This window comes from Meles meles, chromosome 1 (assembly GCF_922984935.1).
Source record: "Meles meles chromosome 1, mMelMel3.1 paternal haplotype, whole genome shotgun sequence".
Taxonomy (NCBI): Eukaryota; Metazoa; Chordata; class Mammalia; order Carnivora; family Mustelidae; genus Meles; species Meles meles.
Window position 1 is genome coordinate 175,296,419 of NC_060066.1, and position 13,712 is coordinate 175,310,130.

A 13,712-nucleotide genomic window follows, 5' to 3' on the forward strand; every position below is an offset into this window, starting at 1 on the left:
AGTTCAAATCTTTTAATATAATAATTATTCACTGGTCTCTTCTCCTTTGAATTGTTTGTTCCTCTTGCCCTTTTTTCTGTTGAAATTTCAATTATTTTCCCTCCCTCCCTCCCTTCTTTCCTTCCTTCCTGTAAACTCTGCCCTCAACATGGGGCTCAAACTCATGACCTCCTGAGATCAAGAGTTGTCTGCCCTACTGACTGAGCCAACCAGGTGCCCCTCAATTATTTTCTTATTAAATTTTATGAGGTTTTATTTATTTTTTGAAGATTTTTATTTATTTGAGAGAGTGAGAGCATAGGGGGTGGGGAGGAACAGGAGGAGAAGGAAAAGCTGAGCAGAGAGCCCGATGTGGGGCTCAATCCCAGGGCCCTGAGACCATCACCTGAGCTGAAGGCAGATGCTTAACTGACTGTGCTATCCAGATGCCCCAATTTTTATGAGGTTTTAAAAAACATTTTATTCTACCCACCAAGTACAATACAAGACACATAATAGGTGCTCTTTAAATATACCTTGGGCTATTTGTTAATTATTCTGAGGACTTTTTAGGAATAAAAGTAGACTTTCTAGGAGGCTAACTCTTTTTCCTACGCAGGACACTGCTGGACAAGAGCGATACCGGACCATCACCACAGCTTATTACCGTGGGGCCATGGGCTTCATTCTGATGTATGATATTACCAATGAGGAATCCTTCAATGCTGTCCAAGATTGGTATGAGATTCATTCATTCACCTCATTCATTCATTATTCATCAAACTGTCTAGAAAAAATCTAATGTGTGCTAGGCCTTGTGCTATATGCTAGGGAAATCTAGAAGAATCAGACATGGCTCCTGGCCTCAAGGAGCATGTAGATGAGAGGAGAGGACAGAGCAGCAAGCAAGCAGTGAGAATATCATGATGTGCAGTAATGGAGACACACACCAGGGCTGTGGGAACCCAATAGAGGGCTCTGACCCAGCTTGGGGAGCAGGTAAGACATCCTAGAGTTGTTGACTCAGATGCTACATTTTGTAAGATGAGCAGGACTTAGCCAGGGGGTGAGTAGATAAGAACGTTTCAGGAAAAGAATGCAGATGTGCAAAGACCAGAGGTAAGTGAGGGGTATAGGAAGGCCAGAGGTCCTGAAGAATTTTGAGTGCTGGGTAAGGAGTTTGGAGTTTATCTCCTAGCTGATGACATTTGAACAGGGAACCAGCAGGTTCAGATTAATGTTTTGGGAAAATCATTCTGGTCACAGTAGTGAATGAATCCACATATGACTTCCCCATAAAATTTATCCCTAGGCTAGGGGTCAAGAGTACATCCAGTCCAAGTTTATAAAGATTCAGTATACCATGGAAATTAGCAGCTCCAGAGGTACTACCTCTGAGTAATTTACATCTTCCTTCCTGGAGCATAACTCACAGGGAGAAGTGAGCTGAGGGAAAGGATAGGTAAGAGGGAGGGCCAGGAGCCTTGCCCAGTGGAAAGGATAAGGATGGGAGGAGGTGGAACATCTGTGCCATGGGTCCTCTTCAGAATCAGAGAGGCTGAACAGGCCAGGCATACAGCAGCAGTGCTGGCCAGGGCCATGCTTATCTCCTGTTCCCCTTAGCATAATAGCTGCCCTTTGAGGACTTCCCTTCTCTGACAAAACAGTTGCCATGATCTGTGAAGTACTGTTGGTGCGTTGCAGCCTTGAGCTGAGAGTTGCTTTGCCGACTGTCCAGGGTGCAGTCCACATGTCTGTCATTCACAGTGATCTGCGTTCTCCTTCTCAGCCTACTGGTCATCTTCCCCTTCTCATCTTCCCTTTTCTCTCTTCCCTTCTAACAAGTACCCTCTGTCTTCTTTTTCTCCTTTCCTTCCTCTCTTTTCTCTTTACTCCTTTTTTCTCTTCCCTTTTCCTTTCCCCCCTTTTTATTCCCTCTCCTCTCTTCAGTCATGATCTGTCTCCCCTCCTCTTTCCTTTCTTCTCCATCTTTCCCCCCATCTCCTGTCATGGATGAGCTCTTTCTTTAAGTGTCTCCACGCTGCTCATTCCCTGTTGGCCTTGACCTTCTTCCCATTCACCGTCAGTCCCTGTTCCTTCTGTCTCAGGAACACAGTGATTTTAACACCTGGTGACGATTCCTCCAAGAATAACCTGAGTTGCTAATCTGGGAGCTGGGAGTGAATAGGGGTGGGAGGAGAGAGGAAGAGGACAGGAAGAGTAGTCTGGGGAGACATGGAGACTTGGCTCCAGTTATCTGCCTTGAGGCTGAAGATTGAGTGTCTCTTTCTCCCAAGCTCTGGCCTTTCAGTTTTGCTCCTAGCAACATGGCCCTAGACTAGCCATCTAAGCCCCAGTGCTCAGCACAGAATCTGGTGCTTTGTCAGCCCACAAAAAATGTGACTGAGTGAGTTCTGTACCTTGAAGGAATGGCTTCTCAATCTTAAAGAGAGGATTTGTGAGGGATCAGCTTTAGGAGCAGAGTCATTAATAGGTCCATGTTGCAGTTAGGGTTGAGTTAGAGTGAGTGTCAGTGTCAGGATAGGGCCACATTTAAGATCTGCTTCGGGAGTAACTATTAGCTGGCTTATTCATTCATCAGACACTTGCTGACACCTTCTCTGCTCTGTGCTGAGGACTGGCACTCCAGAGATGAATGAGACTATCCTCACCTTCAAGGAGGGACTTATAAATCCAGCGAAATGTAACAGGTGCCATGGTAAAGGTGCAGGGGACCAAAAGGAGAAGTAATCATTTCTATTTGATAGGGTAATTAGAGACAGAGTCCTATCCCCACAAATAGATGTATCCATAATATAAGGGTCCTATTTTATTCATTACATTAAAATTAAAATTTAAAACAAATTAAAATTTTGTTTCTCATTATATACGTAGCATATGCACATTTTCAAAAATTTGAAAAATACAGAAAAATGTTTTGTAAAGATTTTATTTATTTAAGAGAGAGAGCGAGAGCAAGCAAACAGGGAGGGGGAGGAGCAGAGGGAGAGAGACCAGCAGACTCTTCACTGAGCTGGAGTCTGACTCTAGGCCAATCCCATGACCCGAGATCATGACCTAAGCCAAAATCTAGAGTTGGTTGCCTAACCAACTGAGCCACCCAGGTGCCTCTACAGAAAAGTTTGTTGTTGTTGTTGTTTTAAACATTTTATTTATTTGACAGAGAGAAACATAGTGAGAGAGGGAACACAAGCAGGGGGAGTGGGAGAGGGAGAAGCAGGCTTCCCGCTGAGCAGGGAGCCCAACTTGGGGCTTGATCCTAGGACCCTGGGATCATGACCTGAGCTGAAGGCAGATGATTAGTGACTGAGACACCCAGGAACCCCCAGAAAAGTATTTTGAAAAAGTTTCATAACCATCCTATGTGAAGGAACCACTGCTGACATTTTGGTTTCTACAGAGAATCACCATCTGAGGCCTCAGTGAATGTTTGTAAGTCACAGAGGAGCAGGGAGAGGCTATCTGGGTCTGAGAAAGCCTGGGAAGACTTCCCCCAAGGAATTATGAGACTAGCCCTGGGCCCTGGGGGATGAGTTAGTGTGGGGAAGGACTCCCAGTATAGGCAAAGGCACAAGCCATGGAAGAGCATTTCGGGATAGTGAGAAGTGGGAGGAAGTGGGATGAAGCTAGAGAGACAGGATGTGAATGGTCTTCAACGCCTGAGGGATCTAGACTTCATCACACAGCCAGTCAGGGGGCCATAGGAGAGTCCTTTTCAGAAAGGACTTATCATGGTCAGACAGATGATTTAGAGATCCTGGGGGGCTCAGTCGGTTAAGCGTTTGCCTTTGACTCAGGTTATAATCCCAGGGTCTTGGGATCAAGTCCCACATTGGGCTCCTTGCTCAGTGGGAAGTCTGCTTCTCCCTCTGCCGCTCGCCCTGCTTATGCTTTCTCTCTTTCTATCTCTGAGAAATAAATAAATAAAATCTTTAAAAAAAAGATAGGTGTTTCAAAAAGAGTTCTCTGTCCAGTGAGGAGAGGCATGGACAGATGTATTAGAGGAGGGCTTCTAGGATCTGGGTTGAGGTTTGCAGGCAGAGCTGGGGCAGGTGTCCATCTGTCCTCAGCTGAGTTCATTGATGTAACTTGGGTGTAGCTAGCCCCAGAAGGGAAACCACGTCTTCTAGTTTTGCAGGGTCCTTGCTAGCATAGCAGAATGTCATTAACACTGTCCTCTCGGGGTGCCTGGGTGGCTCAGTGGTTTAAGCCTCTGCCTTCGGCTCAGGTCATGATCCCAGAGTCCTGGGATCGAGTCCCACATCGGGCTCTCTGCTTTGCGGGGAGCCTGCTTCCTCCTCTCTCTCTGCCTGTCTCTCTGCCTACTTGTGATCTCTCTCTGTCAAATAAATAAATAAAATCTTTAAAAAAATAAAAAAAAAAAAAAAAAAAAAAAAAAAAAAAAAAAAAAAAAAAAAAAAAAAACACTGTCCTCTCTCTGTCTCTTTTTAGGGCTACTCAGATCAAGACCTACTCCTGGGACAATGCACAGGTTATCCTGATTGGAAACAAGTGTGACATGGAGGAAGAGAGGGTTGTTCCCACCGAGAAGGGCCGGCTCCTTGCCGAGCAGCTTGGTATGGGCACAACATGTGTGTATGTTTGTATGTGTGCATGTTTACATGGGAATGTAACATGAAGGGTGTGTTGTGATTGTGAATTATGTGCATGTGTGCTCTGTATATATTGTTTTATGTTTGTGCAATGTGCATGTAAGCTTTGTGCTAGTGAGTTTTAGGTAATTTGTTATTTATGATGTGTATATTTTACACTGAATTACTAAGTAAAAGTTAAATTTTTTAAAAACATTTTATTTATTTATTTGACAGACAAAGAGATCACAAGTAGCAGAGCAGTAGGCAGAGAGAGAGGAGGAAGCAGGCTCCTGGCTGAGCAGAGAGCCCAATGCGGGGCTCGATCCCAGGACCCTGGGATCATGACCTGAGCCAAAGGCAGAGGCTTAACCCACTGAACCACCCAGGCACCCCAAAATTTAAATTTATGAACTCTTTTATTCACCAGTTCTTTCCACGAAGGCTTTGAGGTGTCTTATAAAAATCATCATAGTACATCAATAAAGAAATAAGAAAATTGGAGTAAGGGAAAACAAAGGTAGGAGAAAATAAGAGGAAGCCAGGGGTGAGATAAATGTGTATGTTTTAAGTTCCCTGACATGCATGAGAGTTGGGCCAAAATATTGGCTTTGAGCTTCCTACCAGCCATGCAAGGCAAGAAACATAATTGAGTACGCAGTCTTGAGATGGTCTTTAAAATAAAAACAAACCCATTTTTCTGAGAAGCACTTCTTTTCATTGGCAGCTGTAGAGCAGGCTCTATATGCTGGACATGACCATGTCCTTAATATCAAACGTCCTTATAACAACCACATTACGTCTTAGAATTCCTCTCAATGTAAACTGAGGTTTCTTTACCAAAACATAACTCACAACAAAAATAATTGTATGAAGGGATGAAACAATGTGGTTTAAGTGCACAGCTCAGTGGTGCTCTGGCATTTTCCAATGTTTCAAGCACCTTTATCTCTGTGCTTCCCTGAGACCCAGGTTGTCTCAGATGTGTCTTAGTGGCCTGACAGCAGAACTCCTACCAATACTTGCTTCAAAGAGCAGCGCCTTGCCTTGCCTTGCCAGAGAGAGGAAGAGACCGCACAAGCAGGGGGAACAGCCAGCAGAGGGAGGAGCAAGATCCCCGATTAGGAAGGAGCCCGACGCGGAACTCGATCCCAGGTCCGTGGGATCATGACCTGAGCCGAAGGCAAACGTTTAGCTGACAGAGCCACCCAGGCTTCCCTGTTTTGTTTCATTTTGTTTTCTTTTGTTTTTCTATCTATTTTGGGGTTCAGTGTAGGGTCACCTCGGAGAAAACTTCCCCTGAAAGAATATTGCTTAACTTTTAGCCAGTCTCCCTAAATATGTCTTATAACTTAGGTGTTGTAAATGTTGAGGAGTAGGGAGTTTAGAGTTGTTTTCTCTGATGGTCTCTGACGTATAGATGCTTGGGCTTGTAGGCGGGCAAATTGTATAATATACAAATGTGAGTTGTGTGCGGTACGTATTTGTATCACGCGTATTATGAGTACATGTGTGGGAGAGTGTCTTATACTTCTTTCTTCCCTCCCCTTCTCCCCAGGGTGGCCTGGAATAGAAATCAGCAAACTGTAGGTGTTTAATAAAGAGGGAAGTTGGGTTATCTGGGATCTTGCTGTTCTTACCCCATCACAGAAGTTCACAGCATCCAGAAAGTGCCTGTGCCTGTCCCCCTGGTTCTAAGAACAGTGAACCAAACATTTGGGTGACCTTAGGCTGTTACTTATGCTTTCAACCTGCTGTTCCCAGGGAGACTCCCAGCACTTTTTCCTGGAGTGGCTACACCCCATCTGTTTAGAGTTCTCTCTTCTCCTCCCTACCCCGTACCCTCATCTAGCCGGTAAATCTCCACTCACTTTTCAAAATAGCTCAAGCTTTGCATTTCTCTCATGGCCCCCAGAGCTCTTTTCTTCATGCCCCTGCCTCCCACATAGCAGACAGAGTCCCTATCACACTTGGGTGCACTTGTTTACTTGCCCATCTCCCCTAAAGCTCCATGAAGACAGGAAATGAGTCTAGTTTATTTTTGTGCCAACAGTGCCTACTTCGATGACCTGGCACTGAGTAGACACTGCAAAAATATGTTTTGATTAAACTTTATTATGTTAAGTATTTGGCTACTTCATTTTATTTCAATCCAATTAAGACTTCCTGAGTGCCTACTGTATGCCAAGACACACACTCCCCTGTCTGAAGGACAGAAACTGATATCCCATGTGATCGGTGTTGTGATAGAGGGATGTGCTGGGGGTTGTGGGGGAGCACAGAGGAGACACCTGACTCAGGGGGACCAGAGAACATGATGCCCAAACTGAATCTTGAAGACAAAAGGAGCAGCCAAGTAAGGAGGAGAAGAAGCAAGGATATTTCAGGGGAATAAACTGGTAAAGGCAAGGACCTGCAGTGTATGTTCAGGGAACTATAAATCATTGACAGTGTGAGTCGAGAGTAGCCTTTCCCAAAGAGACTTATGCCATTGGAAGGGTGCAAGCTGATTTTATGTATATACTTTGATGTATTAGAAATGAGGATATATAATCAGCATGTCAATCCTTAGAACTAAACAAGACTAAGTTCTAAAAGGTGAGTTAGTTTTATATTTGGAAAAATATATAATTGGCATGCCAAGCCCTCATGACTAAGATTTTTAACAAGTGAGTTGGTTAAATATTTATTAGGTGCTTACCTTGTGCCAGGCACTATTCTAAGTGTTTTAAAGTATTACTCATTTAATTTAATTCCACTAGAGCCCTCTGACATACATACTTCTCTTATCTATAAATTGTTTTTTTTTTTTAAACAGATGAGAAAACTGAGGCACAGAGAAATTGAGTAACTTGCTTAAGGTCACACAGCTGCTAACAGGTAGAGTCAGAATTTGAACCCAAGCAGAAGTCTGGCTCCATAGCCTGTGCTCCTAACTACTTAACCTCACTGTATAGTAACTATTATAGTAGGTGACATTGATCCAGGCATTCTATGAGATGCTGTGTATTAATTATTTCATTTAATTCTCACTATAACCCTTCCAAGTAGGTACTCCAGGGTATGTCCAATACTCTGAAAAATGAAGTTCAGAGGGGTTAAATAACTTTCTCAAGTTTATGCAGTTAAGAAGTAGTAGAGTCAGTTTAGATCTATCAAATTTATGTAGGAACATAGATGAATTCAGATTAATTCTTGAGTTTAGGGAGGCACTTAAAGAAGGTCTTAATCATTAGGTCAGATATGGGCAGGTCGTAGTAAACCATGTCTGTCCTACACAATTTCCTGAGCTTTCCTCTGTTGCTTACTAGTATTTGACTATTTAGACACCTCTCTTACTAGACCTCAAGAGCAACAAGGTTATGTCTCACTTGGTTCATTATCCTAAGTACCCAGAATAGGTTAGATATTCATTCATTCATCCATTTATTCACTTACTCATTGAGCACTTAGTCTAAGCTGGGCTCTGTCCTGGTACTTGGGTTATAATAGTGAACAGAACAGCTATTGTATTTATTATCATGGAACTAATGGAAAAGGGACAATAAACAAATAATTATACAAATATATAATTTAACATGTTTTAAATAGACAAACTGAATGGTGTGTGAATTATCTCAATAAAACTGTTAGAAATTGTGGTAAGTTCTGCATGAGGTAGGACTCTTGTTATGGCAAGTGATAGAATCCCAAATCAAACAAGCTTTAAGTTTTTAAAAATTAAAAAAAAAATTTTTAAAATAGAATTTATTAGCTCTTATAGCTGGAAAGTCCACTAGACCTAGGATTCAATTGCACATTCCATTTCTCAACTTTGCTAATCCCTTCAGCCTCCTTCCTTCTCCAAACTCTATGAGGAGTAAGATGGATGATGGCAGCTCCAGATTATTTTCCCAACTCCTGCAAAAAAAGGCCTTCTGTGTCCCAGCCACCATATATCAATGTCAGGGAAGACTGTGATTGGCCACCTGTGAGTCACATGCCTGTCCCAGTGGCAGGGGGAGGCGGGTATGATAACCTATAGTGCCACCACAACTCTTTAAAATAGTGATTCCCTAAAGGAAGGAATGGTGGGCAGATAAAAGTAACATAAGTTACAAGTGCTGTGAAGAAAGTGAGAAAAGAGAAACCTAATTTTAGACTGGAGACTCAAGATCTTCTGAGAAAGTAACACTGAAGCTGAGAACTAAAAGATGAGAAGAAGTTAGCCAGGCAGAGTGGGTGTGAGTGTGTGTGTGGGTGGGTGTGTGGGGGGAGGCAGAGGGCCATATTCCAGATCAAGAATAGTCCTAATGTGGGGTAGAGCTTAAAGCTCTCATGATACTGAAAGAAGCCCATGCCACAGGGACTAGACAATCAAGGGGAGAGTAGTATGAGGGGAGAGTAGAGAGTAGAGAGGCAGGCAGGGGCCAGGTCATGAAGAGTCTTGTGGACCACGTTAAGACTTTTGCAAGGATGTGATCAGATCCGGGAACAGTGAGGGAGGGTGCTCAGCCTTCCTCATCCCCACATCCATCTTATCCCTCTGCTGTTCCAATAATTAAGTAAGTTTCAGTGGTGTGCTGGCCACCATAGTAGTGCGTCTCTTCTGCTTTTTGGGATTCCTCTTCAGGACTCCCTTTCCTTTAGCTTTTCTCCACTCACTAGGCCAAGACTAGTGATATGGCCAGAAGCTAGCTTTTATTAAAGCTGTGAGTAGCAGCAGGTCAACAATATCCTCAGAGTTCCTGGGACATGGGTGAGACCAGGGAGTCACTGAAGCAAGTGGATCTTTGGGAGAATGCAGGAATTTCAGGGACTCCTGTTCTTTTTTTTTTTTTTTTTTTTTTAAGATTTTATTTATTTATTTGACAGAGACACAGCAAGAGAGGGAACACAAGCAAGGGGAGTGGAAGTGGGAGAAGCAGGCTTCCTGTCGAGTAGGGAGCTGATGCAGGGCTCGATCCCAGGATCCTGGGATCATGACCTGAGCCAAAGGTAGATGCCTAATGACTGAGCTACCCAGGTACCCCAGGGACTCCTGTTTTAAGAAACATGGCATTTTAGGGCCTCTGCCCTCCTGTGATCCTCAGAAAGGGACTTCTTGTCCCTTCCCTAAATCTGAATGCAAATGGGTCTGGCCAAAGCCCAAAGGATAGTAAAAGAGAAATGCACTTCTGCCTACAAGGGAAGGAGAGACTCATTTACAGTGTGGTTTTGGAACACACACATATACTCACTCCCGCAAAGTATAGTGGAGTTAGGAGGCTGAGGGTTAGGAGTTAGGAGGCTGAGGGTTTTATCCTTTTCTGCCACTAGTTTACTATGTGACCTTGAGCATCGTGTTTCCTGTCCCTGGGTCTTAGTTTGGCCATCTGAAAAACGGGATTTGAAATCATTGAATGGGAAGGTACATTTGGCTCTATTCCTCTTTGAGTCCATGATTTCAGTTCCCATAATTCCTACTTATCACTCAGACTCCATAGATCCTTATATGCTGCCTTGCTTATTTTAGGTGCCTGTTAGATGTTGTGGTGTTTTTTCATTTTGGTGTTTTTGGGTTTGTTTTTTTTTTTTTTTTTTTTTTGGATTGGAATGAACAATTGAAACCTGCATCACTGAGCCTGGTTATAGAGAATCAAACACCCAACTGACATTGATAGTAACTAACTTTGGTGCAGTGACTATAGTTTACAAGGTGTGTTCACAACAATTTTCTGTGATCCAAACTGTTACTTCTAGTCTGGAAGATGCCATTATCATCAGTTCCATTATACTGACGAAGAAGCTGAGTCCACACTCGTGTTTTCTTGCATACAATGAGCTGTGCCACACTTCTGTGTCTTTATTTTCATTTAAAGATTATGTAACTTTTCTAAATGATTCAGGTAACAGGTATTAGGTCCTCACACTTAGGCTTCAGACTAAAAATCTTAATGTCCTCATTATATCATTATCCCGTGGTATTTTTCCCAAAAAGCTTGCCATGGTTTCTCATCAAATTTCTACCCTCGGTCACAGTGTCAGTGAGATTTCTTTAGTGATAACATATAATTCAAGTTAGGAACTTAGATTATAAAGGTTTGTTTCTCACAGATGCTAACTACAAGTCAGCTGTGACTCTGTTCCATATGTCTTCTTACTCTGGGATCCAATCTGAGGTGGCTAAACTCGACAAAGGCTCTTAAATCTTCTGTTGGGACTTAGAATGCCCACATCCATTGGCCAAAGCAAGTCAGATGACCAAATCTAATGTCAGTGGAACAGGGATATATTCCTCCCACAAGCAGACTCTGCAAGCCACTCGCCAGTGGGAAGGGGAGCCAGATCCTCTAGAGGAAGGCAAGGGAATGATCTGCCACAATTACCTAACACATAATGGACCCTGGGGACACAGAGGTGAGTGGGTTCCCTGCCCTTAAGATGCTCATTGATGGGACACATGGGTGGCACAGTCGGTTAAGTGTCTGACTCTTGGTTTTGGCTCAGGTCATGATCTCAGGGTCATGAGATCCAGCCCTATATTGGACTCTGTGCTCGGTGCTGAGTCTGCTTGAGATTCTCTTCCTCTCCCCCTACCCCTCCCCCTTGCTCTAGATAAATAAATGAAATCTTTAAAATAAATAAATAGGGACACCTGGGTGGCTCGGTAGTTAAGCATCTGCCTTCGACTCAGGTCGTGATTCCAGGCTGGGATAGAGCCCCATTCAGGTTCTCTACTCCACAGGAAGCCTGCTTTTCCCCTTCCTACTCCCCCTGCTTGGGTTCCCTCTCTCTCTGTCAAATAAATAAAATCTTAAAAATAAATAAATAAGTAAAGAAATAAAATATTTTAAAATAAGATGTTCATTGACTAGGGGAACAAAATAATAGATAATTTCAACATCCTTTGGGTAGATGGCTTTGCCAGTCCTTAGCCTGTGTGCTATCATTCTTCACTCTTCTCTCTCTCCTGCAAACACGCCCGTCCCTTGCCCCAGGTTTGACATTTGTGGGCTGTTGTTTCCCAGGCTCCTGTGACAGTGGCTTCTGTCTGGATTAAGCCAAGGAGAGACACTGGCAAGGCCAACGGGGCACCTGTATATTCCCACTCCTCATTCCTCAAGTAGAGGCAGCTCCTCGTCTCTGGCCATGGTTTTAGCTTCTTTTGGCCATAGTAATGGATTTATTAGTTTGTTTGCAGTTGATGAGCTCTGATTTCCTCACTATTCTCTCTGCCTCTTTGTTCTTCTATCACCTGTATAACCAATTCCTTCTGGTTTAAATGTTAAGAATAATTCCCATTTTCCTGTTGGAATCTGACTGAAATGACTGTGTAAGTTGCCATGAAAGTACAGTGGAGAGGTACATCGTATGTTCTGAATGGTGGAGGTGGGGTAGGAAGAGAAAGGGAAGGCTCTTTGCAATCCGTGATTCCACAGGTGAATAATGAAAGAGATCAGGAATAGGAGCTGGAGAGTAATAACATGAGCAATGGCACCAAATAAGAAAGTGTCGGGGTGGAGGGTGGGAAGGTGGGTGAGCCTGGTGGTGGGTATTAATGGAGGGCACATATTGCATGGAGCACTGGGTATGGTGCATAAACAATGAATTATGGTACCCTGAAAAGAAATTTTAAAAATTAAAAAAAAAAAAAAAAGAAGAAAGTGTCAGGAGGTGCCTGGGTGGCTCAATTGGTTAAGTGACTGACTTGGTTTTGGCTCAGGTCATGATCTCAGGGTCCAGGGATCGAGCCCTGTGTTGGGCTCCCTGCTCAGTGGTGAGTTTGCTTCAGGATTCTCTCTCTCCCTCTTCCCCTCCTCCTGCTCTCTCTCTCACTAAAACAAACAGATAATCTTTTTCTTTTTAAGATTTTATTTATTTATTTGACAGAAAGAGAGAAAGAGATCACAAGTAGGCAGGGAGGCAGGCAGAGGGGAAGGGGGAAGCAGGCTCCCTGCTAAGCAGGGAGCCTGATGTGGGACTCGATCCCACTCGATCCTGGGACTCCAGGATCATGACCTGAGCTGAAGGCAGTCGCTTACCCAACTGAGCCACCCAGGCACTCCAAACAAACAGATAATCTTAAAAGAAAAAGTGTCAATGGCTCTAGAGCATGGTGTGAGCCAGGAAGATGAGGTTGGGGAAGTAGATAGAGGTCAAGACATGCAGGTTCTTGGGTGCTAAGCCAGTGAGGCTGGCTGTTGCATTAATTAGACCTCTGTCAGTCCCAGCGATATAAATCCAAGTCAAAATAGCTCAAATTATACAGACAGAAGCATAGCTGAGCAGAATAGAAGAGAAGGTTTCTGTAAATGAGATGATAAATTCAGGGTGTTGGATGAACGGTCCACATGAAACTCAAAGTTTCTGAACATGAGAACAACTCTGGACAGAAAGGAACACAGTGAGTTCCTTGCCAAATCATCAGTGACTAGAGGGGCATGAGTTGAAGATTGATACATCACAGAGATGGGAGGTATCAGAGTGAGACAGAAAAGGAATTTGAACATGAAAGTGGAGGAGAGATGTTCTGGGGCAGCGTCAGGATGAGGAGCGATGAGTTCAGTTGGTCATGGGTTTTGAGTAGAATTCGGAGGTCAAATTCAGAAGTAGGCAGTGTGGACAAACTCTGTGGGTCTGTGGCAGCTGTCTTTGGACAGGACAGGTAAACATGATCTTGGGGGGTGGTAAGGATTATTTCAGATTCAGCTAAGATTGGGCCCTATTAAAGACAGCAGAAATATTGTTCTGAAGCCAATTAGAGGGAAGAAAGGATGGAGGGCTAATCTGATTAATTGGTTGTCATCTTCCTGACCTCACTAGGCTCTCAGCTCCTGAGAATCCTTATTAATGAACCTGAGGAAAAGGTTACCATCTGGGCCTGCCAATGAAGGGCCTTCCGGAAGTCTGACAGTAATTGGGTGGGTGTGCATTTGGGGTGGTTCTGCTAGGAAAAGAGACCCATGAGCTGGCTAGGGCCATGAGCTGCTTATTTGAATCAGAGCTCTGATACCTTGGGTACTTTTGAGATGACAGTGACGACATCTCCTTGGCATGACTTATGAGCTCTCCATGAATCTCCACGAGACTTACTGCTTCATCACTCATCACTTTGGGCTTTCTGCTCTAATGATAGCAAATTGCTGTTCTTTGCCCCAT

The 13,712-nt window shown here is 43.7% G+C and overlaps 1 protein-coding gene across 1 annotated transcript in view; it reads left to right on the plus strand.

Annotated features, from left to right (window-relative positions):
- Window positions 1-13,712, plus strand: part of RAB3B (RAB3B, member RAS oncogene family) — an 83,474-nt gene that overhangs the window by 55,152 nt on the left and 14,610 nt on the right. The window contains exons 3-4 of the mRNA XM_046014567.1: window positions 599-717; window positions 4,453-4,577. Coding sequence (XP_045870523.1) covers window positions 599-717; window positions 4,453-4,577 — 244 coding nt within the window. The remainder of the gene's footprint in view (window positions 1-598; window positions 718-4,452; window positions 4,578-13,712) is intronic.